Source organism: Limulus polyphemus, unplaced genomic scaffold, assembly GCF_000517525.1.
Source record: "Limulus polyphemus unplaced genomic scaffold, Limulus_polyphemus-2.1.2 Scaffold3239, whole genome shotgun sequence".
Lineage (NCBI taxonomy): Eukaryota > Metazoa > Arthropoda > Merostomata > Xiphosura > Limulidae > Limulus > Limulus polyphemus.
The window spans coordinates 80,525-94,006 of record NW_013668849.1 but is presented as its reverse complement, the minus strand read 5'-3'; the positions used below and the strand labels follow the sequence as shown (position 1 = coordinate 94,006).

At 33.4% G+C, this 13,482-nt stretch overlaps 1 protein-coding gene across 1 annotated transcript in view; it reads right to left on the bottom strand.

The window, feature by feature from the left end:
• Positions 1–505: 505 nt before the first annotated feature.
• LOC106468967 (protein spaetzle 4-like) overlaps positions 506–13,482 on the bottom strand; it is a 17,345-nt gene continuing 4,368 nt past the window's right edge. The window contains exons 2-5 of the mRNA XM_022397361.1: positions 8,297–8,439; positions 6,364–6,963; positions 3,674–3,796; positions 506–1,505 (exon numbers count right to left, since the gene is read on the bottom strand). Of these exons, the coding sequence (XP_022253069.1) occupies positions 1,298–1,505; positions 3,674–3,796; positions 6,364–6,963; positions 8,297–8,439 (1,074 nt within the window). The 3' untranslated portion in view covers positions 506–1,297. The remainder of the gene's footprint in view (positions 1,506–3,673; positions 3,797–6,363; positions 6,964–8,296; positions 8,440–13,482) is intronic.

The following is a 13,482-nucleotide window of genomic DNA, read 5'->3' as shown; positions in this document are numbered from 1 at the left end:
AGACATCAAGCAATCCCCCATTAGGTCAGCGGTAAGTTAATTGTATTACAATTCTAAAATCCGTATTTGAATAGTCGAGATGGACAGAACACTTTCATTCAAAAATGGCGACCCCATCAGGCGCTACTTTGTTTGTTTGTTTGAATTTCGCGCAAAGCTACACGAGGACTATCTGCGCAAACCGTCCGTAATTTAGCAGTGTAAGACTAGAGGGAAGGCAGCTAGTCATCACCATCCACCGCCATCTCTTGGGCTACTATTTTACCAACGAATAGTGGGATTGACCGTCACATCATAACGGCCCCACGGCTGAAAGGGCGAGCATGTTTGGTGTGATGGGTATTCAAACCCTCAGATTACGAGTGAAGCTCCCTAACCACCTGGCCATGCCGGGCCCCAGACGCTGCTATCATGATTGAAAATCGTCAGTGTCGTATTTGACTTCCATGCTAATGAAAAAAACAAGTAAAGACACTTATAGCCCTACATTTTCTGCGTGTATAAAAAGTGTTTATTTTCACCACAGTAATTTTATATAGGCTATACTTTAATAATCAAAAAGAATGTTTATTTAAGATGTTCAGCATGCGCACAGTATCCCACGACGTTTTTCGCTAACCGTCGTCTTCACAAGGTGAGTTAGGTTCGCAGGAAACTTATGTCTAAGTGCTGACATTAGAGGAAGTGGGTGTAGAAACTGTGTCAAGGCGTTGTTGGTATCATTCAACTTTAATCTAGCAAAAAGCGACACCAGTACTCATGTTAGTCTCAGATAAACGCGACACCAGTATTCATGTTAGTCACAGAAAAACGCGACGAAAAAGTAAACCTATAAAAAAACTGGGCTTCTAATTTATGTGTGGGAGACAGGTTTACAATAATAATGGGATTAAAAGTATTTTGGATTGCAACTGAATGTGGTCATATAAGCCTATTACATTGCTTGAGAAGTTTCGGTGTAGAAAGGGCCAGATGGCACCACAAGCGGAGTGTTTGATTTTATTCGGAAGAGCGTCGCACAGGGAGTTCTTCCTTCGCGAACGTGCATACAGTACAGTCTACAGACGACGTACAGTAAAGTCATGCCTTTAATTATACAGCGATTCATACAGGTAAACAGTTTTCACTAATTAGTTTATATTTCGTTCCAACACGAGCTAATGGTGACGTAGTTGTGAACGGTTAGTTTTTCAACGTATCAACCGACCAATCACAGATTTTTTTAAAACTGTACACGAGACTCGGTAAAAATGAAATATGAAGTCCCCTAGTAACTTTCTCTCGATATTATTAAACTCTAATTCTGTCTGTCATTCCTTGAAAGTTCATGTGAACTCTCCGGAGGAATATCGTAACAGATACACACACACGACGATGGAAATCGGAACCAATCGGAAAAGATTCCTCGACATTCGTTTTTAGGATCTAAGGCCAGAAGTCGATGAAGTCGGTATTGTTGTTCACAACGGCAGCCGACTCTACAATACATCTGCTGATATTCATACCTATTAAAAAAAATATCAGTCTGTCACAAAAAGACGATTTACAATAAATATATATTTTTTACAACATTACATATAGTATGTTTCACAATCAATAAAACTTTTCCTTATGTTTGCCTACCCATTCTTATATTAACATAAGGCGCTTCCTTACTCAAGTAACGTTACATCTGTTGGTGTTTTACATTGATATAAACTGTGACGTTTTTGATTCGTATAAACTTTGGATTAGTTTACCATTTGGAAATAAAGGTTGAAACTGTAAAGTGAAACTAGTACAAATTACACTCAATACAATACACTGGTAGTATGCTGTTAGGGTTAAAAAGTTTCAGTAAAGGTGTTTAGATTTGTAGGAATTTATTGTAATAATATTGCTATGTAGCATTGTTGTAAAGTAACATGTAAGATGACGAAAGCTAATAACTTATTTATAGACACATGGATATTATATCATTATTGTTGACCAATAAATGTAAAGATGAACCACAAAACTAGAACGATGAACTAAGGTTTATTAAAATAATAAATAACACATAACATTAAAATAGGTACATAATTAAAAACGCTTTAATTAAAGCCAATGTAAGACTAATAAAAAATTGACTCTACATGTTTCGACGTTGCAACGTCATATTTAGGAGTGAGTTGCAAGACGTAACAATATCTTATTTACACTTTTATTATTATCAAATAGTTCACGTGACCTGTGTAAAGGTTACAATTCCCGCGTGAAATTTCTAAAGAAGGTCACGCCACGTTTTTGCATGAATATTCGCTGGGCCTTCATCTCTATCTAATAATATATGGTTTTTTATATTTAATTATTTCCAAGGATTCACGAATATTATTGGCTGTAATACATTTTGGTTGAGCCAATATTACAGATTTTTCCTACAATACTGTATGTTATGTTTCGTCATAACAGAACATGTACATTGAACACAACATACGGTATTGTGGGAAGATGACGTAACAATGTCGAAACAATTAAAGTCAAGTTTTTAGTAGTCGTAGATTGGCCAAATGTTTTTAAATGTGTACCTATTGTTATTTATTATTTTAACAGGATATTTTCTCTTTCATGCACCGCGTTCAAAGCGAAAATAATATATATTTTTGAATGTAGTTTTTAATGCTGATTTCAAAAATATAAATTAAAATTTGGAGATATGAAAAGAAATATTTATTTTTATTTTGCTAGGTTAGGTCAGTTTATGTGAGATTAAATCAAGTTAGTCTAATTAGTAAATAATTACATGTTTATTTAAATTAAAACAAATTTATTTAAAAAAATTCTTAAAAAATGAATTTTTCCCCATTTCTTCAACTTTAAAAATCAATTCCCTAAATTTAAATTTGTCTTTCTGAAATTTGCAGCAAATTGAAAGTACTTGGAATGTGGCTAAGAGACGTAACAAGCGACGTAACAAATTCGTTTGGCGTCGTAGACATGAAAATGAAGATCCTTTCAAGTATATATTTAATAATATTTCTGAATTTTCACACTGAATTTTTTACATTGACACTAGATACTTTGTATTGTCTTGATGTCTTGGAATTCTTTAAATATATAGGTATATATATATAATGCCAAGAGTATTTCCTTTGTTTCGTAATTAAAATAAAAAATATTTCTTTTCATTTCTCCAAATTTTAATTTATATTTCTGAAACCAACATTAAAAATATAAATATAAGTATATATATACTTCTTTCTATTCGAACGCGGTGCATGAAACATAAAATATCATGTTAACATTATTCAGCCAGGTATATATATATATATTGTCATGTTAACATTATTCACCCAGGTATATATATATTACTCTACAGGAGTTAGTGTGTCTGTATAGTATACGAATCAAAATATTTAACAGAATAAATACTCAGCTATTTTAGTATTCCGTTCTTAAAGGAATGTCAAAGTTAGAGCTGGTTGTTAGTATTCCGCTCTTAAAGGAATGTTAAAGTTAGAGCTGGTTGTTAGTATTCTGCTCTTAAAGCAATGTTAAAGTTAGAGCTAGTTGTTAGTATTCCGCTCTTAAAGGGATGTTAAAGTTAGAGGTGGTTGTTAGTATTCCACCCTTAAAGCAATGTCAAAGTTAGAGCTGGTTGTTCATTTTCTTTCTGTTTTGTTTTGTTCTATGAACTCAAACACTACAAACTTACGCGCATTTTTCCCAGTTGACGTATTGTTCAAATGGATAAACGTTGAGCAAGGCGAGAGTCTCACCTCGAGTGTTGTTGGCCCAGTATGGTGCAACGACTTCTTCCTTTACCGGACACGCATTCCTAAAGTGGACAGAGAGGTTATATTAGAAGTGACATCCATCCCAGGTGGTAGTGAGGTTATATTAGAGGGTATATCCATCCCAGATGGACAGAGAGGTTATATTAGAGGGTATATCCATCCCAGATGGACAGAGAGGTTTTATTAGAAGGAACATCCATCCCAGGTGGACAGAGAGGTTATATTAGAGGGTATATCCATCCCAGATGGACAGAGAGGTTATATTAGAAGTGACATCCATCCCAGGTGGACAGAGAGGTTATATTAGAGGGTATATCCATCCCAGGTGGACAGTGAGGTTATATTAGAACGTATATCCATCCCAGGTGGACAGAGAGGTTTTATTAGAAGTGACATCCATCCCAGGTGGACAGTGAGGTTATATTAAAAGTGACATCCATCCCAGGTGGACAGTGAGGTTATATTAGAACGTATATCCATCCCAGGTGGACAGAGAGGTTATATTAGAGGGTATATCCATCCCAGATGGACAGAGAGGTTTTATTAGAAGGAACATCCGTCCCAGATGGACAGAGAGGTAAGATTAAAAGGGACATCCATCCCAGATGGACAGAGAGGGTATATCCATCCTAGACCTTACATCAATATACAAGGTAGGATAACTGGATGAAGAAAATACAGTTGATACCATCATACAATATTAGCTTTGTTATATATGGTTGCTTACTAAACTAATATTTACTAGCAGTAATGCATACTATTTAACCAGAACTAGGTGTAATATCTTTCTTCAGCTGTAAAAAATATTGTTTAAACAGAACCAGGTGTTTCTATATAAAACTGTGTTAGCGTCTTTAGTTGTGATTGATTATTAAATATCTTTCTTCAGCTGTAAGGAATATTATAATGTTTTGTATTGGAAGGAATATTACTTAACATATCATTGTTTTGTGGAACATAGTCTTTTAATTCCTAATAATTTCTTTTAACACACTCTACGGCTTATATCACTGCTGTAAGTTTGTCTTAACACACTCTATGGCTTATATCACTGCAGTAAGTTAGTCTTAACACACTCTATGGCTTATATCACTACAGTAAGTTAGTCTTAACACACTCTACGGCTTATATCACTGCAGTAAGTTTGTCTTAACACACTCTATGGCTTATATCACTGCAGTAAGTTAGTCTTAACACACTCTATGGCTTATATCACTGCAGTAAGTTAGTCTTAATACACTCTACGGCTTATATCACTGCAGTAAGTTTGTCTTAACACACTCTATGGCTTATATCACTGCAGTAAGTTAGTCTTAACACACTCTACGGCTTATATCATTGCAGTAACTTTGTCTTAACACACTCTACGGCTTATATCACTGCAGTAAGTTTGTCTTAACACACTCTACGGCTTATATCACTGCAGTAAGTTAGTTTTAACACACTCTACGGCTTATATCACTACAGTAAGTTTGCTGAAAAATCATTAAAGTTGTCACTAATAATAGAATAAAATGTAGTAAACATTGAGAAAACAAAGGTAAATCATTTCCTCAAGTTTTCGTCAAAAATTGCAGAATCTCAAAGATTTTTAATCCGAAATAAATAAATTAAAGGAATCTGTGTGGAAGGAAAAAACGTGTAGTTTTACGTGATTTTTATCACAAATGTTAGGCCTATCAGTTTCTAGTGTTTATCCAGCTTTCGGCGCTAAACCGCAACATTTTAACAATATAACATATTTTAGGCTTTGCTGTGTAACCGTGACTACAGAAATTTTTAAACTATGTTACTAGGCTATACGAAAAACAACGGTTGAAAATAGAAACGAAACGAAAAGAATTGATATGGATATCAATATATATATATATATATATATGCATACAGCGTGTATAAAAATATCTTAACTGTATGAAATTTCGGTTTCGTACACTGATTAAATATTTATGAAAATAGGGTTTCAAAGAACGTTACAGAAAGGTATTGGTAAAATATATTACACACATTTTTATTGTTTTATTCTAATAAATAAGGGAATGAATATAATGTAAAACATGAAGACAGGTTACATAAAACAAATCAATAAATTATAACAGAAAGTCATGTCCAACCTGTATGTTTCTCTTTAAACAGGTATTGTTTCACATCAATGTTAGTAGAACAAATATACAAATGAGTCAATAACACATATGTTGATACTTTCACGGTATAATATAATCATTCATTAAGTACCTTCAACCATCGCAAAGCCACTAGAGGGCCATCCGCGCTAGCCGTCTCCAATTTTGAAGTGATAGACTAGAGAGAAGGCAGTTAGTCCACACCACACACCGCCGATTCTTTAGCTAATCTTTATTTACTACTACCGGGATTAACTGGCACATTATAACGCTCCTAAGGATGAACTGGCGAGAGTGTTCGGTGACGCGATTCGAGTACCATAAGCACCAGGCCGTTTTCTTTATTCTAAAATACGTGTATGCGTGTTTTTTTTTTGTTATTCTTTTTATTAATATTAATCAACCGAAAAGGATAGCAATGTCATGGTAACGATTTTGTCAATAAAATTAATTTTTATAATGAAGAAAATGTCTTGAAGCATACTTACACTCCAACTTTTGTAGTGGTCTTCTCGTTTTCTTCTGTGTCCGAGTTCAGGTAATTGGAGTTTATGAAGTTGATCTTTTCTTGCAGGTCACTCGTATCTTCATCATACAGCGGACTGTAAGTGTTTTTATCCTTTCCTGTAGTCTTCGTATCACTTTGGTGTGAAGTTACTGGGTCGTTAGCTGTCATTTCTAGTGTTTCCTTCGAAGACAAAGTAGCCTCGGTTGAATCACCAGTCGTAAGGAAGGAAGGTATTGATTCTGTGGCGGAAGTACTCGATGCTTCCGTTTTCCTAAAACTGTCCCCTTCACTGATGGTAGCCGGATCTTTTTCAGGACTGATTGTCTCTGGAGTCTCCGTAGAACCTTTACGATTCGACTCCATTGGAAATAAATTTATGACCTGAGGAAACACTTGATGTCGTGAATTTAGTCGCACTCGAGCAGCCTTTTGGTTTCGAAAATCAGGAAATTCTGGAGTGTTGATGTACCGTGACCGTCTGGTTTCTATATCTTGTTGAAGAATGAAGCTGTGACGTTGGTCTCCATACATTCGCCTCACAAGTCCTTGGTTATCGTTTATATATCTTCGAACGGAATGCCTAAAGAGAATAGTAGAAACCATAATAAAACTAAGATGGTTACGGTAGAAACCATTATTAAACTAAGATGGTTACGGTAGAAACCATTATTAAACTAAGATGGTCACGGTAGAAACCATTATTAAACTAAGATGGTTACGGTAGAAATCACTATTAAACTAAGATGTTTACGGTAGAAACCATTATTAAACCAAGATGGTTACGGTAGAAACCATTATTAAACTAAGATGGTTACGGTAGAAATCATTATTAAACTAAGATGGTTACGGTAGAAACCACTATTAAACTAAGATGGTTACGGTAGAAACCATTATTAAAATAAGATGGTTACGGTAGAAAATATTATTAAACAAAGATGGTTACGGTAGAAACCATTATTAAACAAAGATGGTTACGGTAGAAACCATTATTAAACTAAGATGGTTACGGTAGAAACCATTATTAAACTAAGATGGTTACGGTAGAAATCATTATTAAACTAAGATGGTTACGGTAGAAACCATTATTAAACTAAGGTTGGTTACGGTAGAAATCATTATTAAACTAAGATGGTTACGGTAGAAACCATTATTAAACAAAGATGGTTACGGTAGAAACCATTATTAAAATAAGATGGTTACGGTAGAAACCATTATTAAAATAAGATGGTTACGGTAGAAAATATTATTAAACAAAGATGGTTACGGTAGAAATCATTATTAAACAAAGATGGTTACGGTAGAAACCATTATTAAACTGAGATGGTTACGGTAGAAACCATTATTAAACTAAGATGGTTACGGTAGAAACCATTATTAAACAAAGATGGTTACGGTAGAAACCATTATTAAACAAAGATGGTTACGGTAGAAACCATTATTAAACTAAGTTGGTTACGGTAGAAAATATTATTAAACTATGATGATTACGGTAGAAAATATTATTAAACTAAGATGGTTACGGTAGAAACCATTATTAAACTAAGATGGTTACGGTAGAAACCATTATTAAACTAAGATGGCTACGGTAGAAACCATTATTAAACAATATAATTTTTAGCCCCCACAGTGGGTGAGAGCTTATAACATTAAAAACATGGTTTCGATACTCGCGGTGGGCAGAGTACAGGTAGCCCATTGCGTAGCTTCATATTAGGCAACAAACAGGTTTAGTAACATTAAGGACAAAATCACACAATGTTAAATAACTCTTCACCGGCTGGTATCAAATCCTCTAATAACTGTCAGAAAACTTTTCACAACAACATTATTAACTAAAAAATACGTTTTTATTAATAATTATGAGTTCTGTTTTAATTATGATTAAAGCTTGTGATGATTGAACAGTTCGTTACCATGGGTATGCACTCCCAGGGAGAGAACAGTAGGATGATCTAGTCATGTCACATGGAATATCTGTCAGAAAACGGGCGCTAATGCGTGGGCCACAAGATTGACTTTCTACTTGGAATATTAAAGCTGCCAAACTCCAGCAAAACTGGAAAAAATAAAGTGATTTTCCAAGTTGCATTATATACTTCACTAATACATATACAGTTTTCACTGCCCTCTAGTGAATTTAAAACGTACTTTAAAAATATAAAAAAACACGAAATTAATAATATGAAGCATATATTAAAAGTTTCCATCTTCAGTAATCTTCAGGAAAAATGTGATATAATTTGTAATACATAAGAAGCAAACAATTTAAATATAAAAAATATAACAAGAGAAAATGAAAAGTATATAACACGAATAAAACAGTTCAATTCAAATAGATTGAAACCAAGTTTAGAATGTGCATAATACGCTAATAATACACCACAAGTCCATTATTGAATCTAATAAAAGGTGTTTTACATTATTAGCGTCATGAAAGAGTATGTTAAAACTTTGGCTAACAATACACAACAAGTACATTACTGTATCTAATAAAATGTGTGTTAAAGTTTTAACATACTCTTTCATGACGCTAATAATCTGACTAACAATATACCACAAGTCCATTATTGTATCTAATAAAGGTGTCTTACAGTTTTAACATACTCTTTCATGACGCTAATAATCTGGCTAACAATACACAACAAGTTCATTATTGTATCTAATAAAAGGTGTTTTACAGTTTTAACATACTATTTCATGACGCTAATAATCTGACTAATAATACGCCACAAGTCCATTATTGTATCCAATAAAGGTGTTTTACAGTTTCAACATACTCTTTTCATGACGCTAATAATCTGACTAATAATACACCACAAGTCCATTATTGTATCCAATAAAAGGTGTTTTACAGTTGTAACATACTATTTCATGACGCTAATAATCTGACTAACAATACACCACAAGTCCATTACTGTATCTAATAAAAGGTGTTTTACAATTTTAACATACTCTTTGATGACTGTAATCCACAAGTCGAGTTTTTTCTCAATAACGTGTAGTAATATTTCTGATTAATATAATATTACACTGTAATAGTAGTGAAGAATTCTTAGCTTAAACCTAATTAATATAATATTACACTGTAATAGTAGTGAAGAATTCTTAGCTTAAACCTGATTAATCTAATATTACACTGTAATAGTAGTGAAGAATTCTTAGCTTAAACCTGATTAATATAATATTACACTGTAAGAGAAGTGAAGAATTCTTACCTTAAACGTCAAGATGACTTTTGTTTCTTGTCATGTGTATTTCTGTAGACCATTTCTCCTTATTAGTTTAGAAAAATATCGCTAAAAACGTTCTAACCTATAGATCACTTGTTTAATGAATCACCAGTCCTTTCGCACGAATTAATAGTTTATTAACGAATCACTAGGCATTCTACATGAATTAGCAGTTTTTTATTCAATGAATAGGTATTTCACATTAATTAGCAGTGCATTAATTCACGCACTATAAATATATATATATATTATAAATTAACTAATTGTTTATTAATCCATCAATAAGTATTCCACATGAATTAACAGATCATTAATGCATCAGTAGATATTCCACATGAATTAACAGTTCATTAATGCACCAGTAGATATTCTACATGAATTAGCAGTTAATTAATGCATCAGTAGATATTCTACATGAATTAGCAGTTAATTAATGCATCAGTAGATATTCCACATGAATTAACAGCTCATTAATGCATCAGTAGATATTTTACATGAATTAACAGCTCATTAATGCATCAGTAGATATTCTACATGAATTAACAGCTCATTAATGCATCAGTAGATATTCTACATGAATTAACAGTTAATTAATGCATCAATAGATATACCACATGAATTAACAGCTCATTAATGCATCAGTAGATATTCTACATGAATTAACAGCTCACTAATGCACCAGTAGATATTCCACAATAATTAACAGATCATTAGTGCACCAGTAGATATTCTACATGAATTAACAGATCATTAATGCATCAGTAGATATTCCACGTGAATTAATAGATCATTAATGCATCAGTAGATATTCTACATGAATTAACAGATCATTAATGCATCAGTAGATATTCCTCATGAATTAACAGATCATTAATGCATCAGTAGATATTCCTCATGAATTAACAGTTCATTAATACACCAGTAGATATTCTATATGAATTACCAGATCATTAATGCATCAGTAGATATTCTACATGAATTAGCAGTTCATTAATACACCAGTAGATATTCTATATGAATTAGCAGTCCATTAGTCTAATCTATCACTAGCTATTTCACATGAACTAGCAGTTCATTAATCAATCAATAGATGTTCAACATGAATCAACAATTCGTGCAAATTAAGTTATTGAAATAAATTGAGGTATTTCTTGATAAATATTTGTCAAGTATTACACAAAGACGGAAGTAATTTATACAAAGACTTTTAGGAAAGATTATACTTTTATTTTAAGAAGAATTGGATTCTTCTCCAGGAGTTGTGTCAGTAGAGATTAGTAGGGAGGAATTCCATGGTGGGATTGATATTTTTCAGATGTATTATCTAACCTCGATGTTACATCTTCGGAGATTACATCTTCGTCTACAGAATCAGTTGTATAGCTACTAAAGTTGTTATAAATATCTTCCAAACGTTTCAAGTTCATTAACCATTTTATCAAAGCATGGTCCACCCAGATGGCGAACCTTCTACCATACAAGTAATGGTAACACCGTGTTTTAAACAATAGAAACATTAGCAGCCCTTTCTTTGTCGTATATTATCTACATTCAGGGGGCATGAGCATACGACCAGTGTCCATGATTACACGTTGTACTTCATCCTCTAACTGCCTCTCCACTTACATCTAGTCTATCGTCAGAACAAAGTCGGTATCCACTGGCCAGAATGGTGGTCTCACTTGGAGGGCTTGATATGTTCTGGCTGTTTCTGTGTTAGTTAGTAACTCGATCTCTCGTCCTTGTGCCCCACATTCAGCGCTGAGAGAACTGAGCTGACCACCATATCTGCCATGCTCCTCCAAGATAGTGTCCAGGACTGACTTGGGATCCATTATTTCTCCATAGCTTTATCAGAAGTATTTACTAGATGCTGTCGCTTTCTTGGAAATTCTGAGATATTACTCTAAACTGATAGCCTTGCCTACTTAGCTGCTTCACAAAGTACAGGTGCTACTGGTACTTTGGCATCTGCTAAGCCATTAGTTGGAACTGACAGCCTAATTCACTTTGCTACTCGGCAAAGTACTGGTGCTTTTGATTTTTCAACTGGAACCAATAGCCCTGTCACCTTTGCTGTTAGACAAGGTATGGACTGTTTACACACTGCTGATGACCCAACATACCACAAGTACTCTTGTCCTGATTTTACGAAAACTAGGGTGATGATATTCCTCACATCAAGCTAGTGCCTCATAACCTTATTTGGAAGCCACTTTACAACCTTATCTACTAGTATGTCTGCTGAAGCCATCGCAGTGCAGTTCATGTGTACAAGACGAGAATTGTGGAGGTAATATCACAACTAACCAGCTGCGTTTATTCCAAGATGTTCGAAACGAGCATTGTTTTAACATAAAGAAGGTGTATTTTATGATTCTCAACTATAGTGTATTTTATGATTCTCAACTATAGTGTATTTTATGATTATCAAGTATAGTGTATTTTATGATTCTCAACTATAGTGTATTTTATGATTATCAAGTATAGTGTATTTTATGATTCTCAAGTACAGTGTATTTTATGATTATCAAGTATAGCGCATTTTATGATTCTCAACTATCGTGTATTTTATGATTCTCAAGTATCGTGTATTTTATGATTCTCAACTATAGTGTATTTTATGATTCTCAAGTACAGTGTATTTTATGATTATCAAGTATAGCGTAATTTATGATTCTCAAGTATATTGTATTTTATGATTCTCAACTATCGTGTATTTTAGGATTCTCAACTATAGTGTATTTTACGATTCTTGACTATATTGTCTTTCACTGTTCTCAACTACAGTGTATTTTACGATTCTCAAGTAAGGTGTATTTTATGATTCTCAACTATAGTGTATTTTATGATTCTCAAGTATATTATATTTTATGATTCTCAACTATCGTGTATTTTATGATTCTCAACTATAGTGTATTTGACGATTCTTGACTATAGTGTATTTTACGATTCTTGACTATAGTGTATTTTATGATTCTCAAGTACAGTGTATTTTATGATTCTCAAGTATATTGTATTTTATGATTCTCAACTATCGTGTATTTTATGATTCTCAAGTATATTATATTTTATGATTCTCAACTATCGTGTATTTTATGATTCTCAACTATAGTGTATTTGACGATTCTTGACTATAGTGTATTTTACGATTCTTGACTATAGTGTATTTTATGATTCTCAAGTACAGTGTATTTAATGATTCTCAAGTATATTGTATTTTATGATTCTCAACTATCGTGTATTTTATGATTCTCAACTATAGTGTATTTTACGATACACGACTATAGTGTATTTTATGATTCTCAAGTAAGGTGTATTTATCTATTCCATATTACTCAGAACTTTTCTGTAAATTAAATAAACCTGTCAGACACGTCACCTCTGAGGTTCAGAAACTCCCACAATGACTTTACCAATACATCGCCCAGATCTAAACTTTTCAGGTAGCAAAACACTGACCTGCATGACAGGTTTTTGTTCAATAGTTTCGACTATCTGCTGGTTTGGCTCTGTGCGAGAACCTTCAAAAGTTCACGATAAAAGTAACAAACAGCCAGGATATTTCTGTAAACCCAGGGCATAGAAATTATCCTTTTAGTACCCAAAGCCCTTTAACGTGAAACACACGCTGCCAGTAATCGGGCGTGTTTCTAAAATCATATAACGATTTTTTCGTAATATAGTATGAATTCACAGAAAAGTATCTTTTTGTTAATCCTACACAATTCTAAGTAGTCCTTAATGAATCCACGGAAGATTATCCTTTACTTAATCCTACACAATTCTAAGTAGTCTTTAATGAATCCACGGAAGAGTTTCGTTTAGTTAATCCTACACAATTCTAAGTAGTCTTTAATGAATCCACG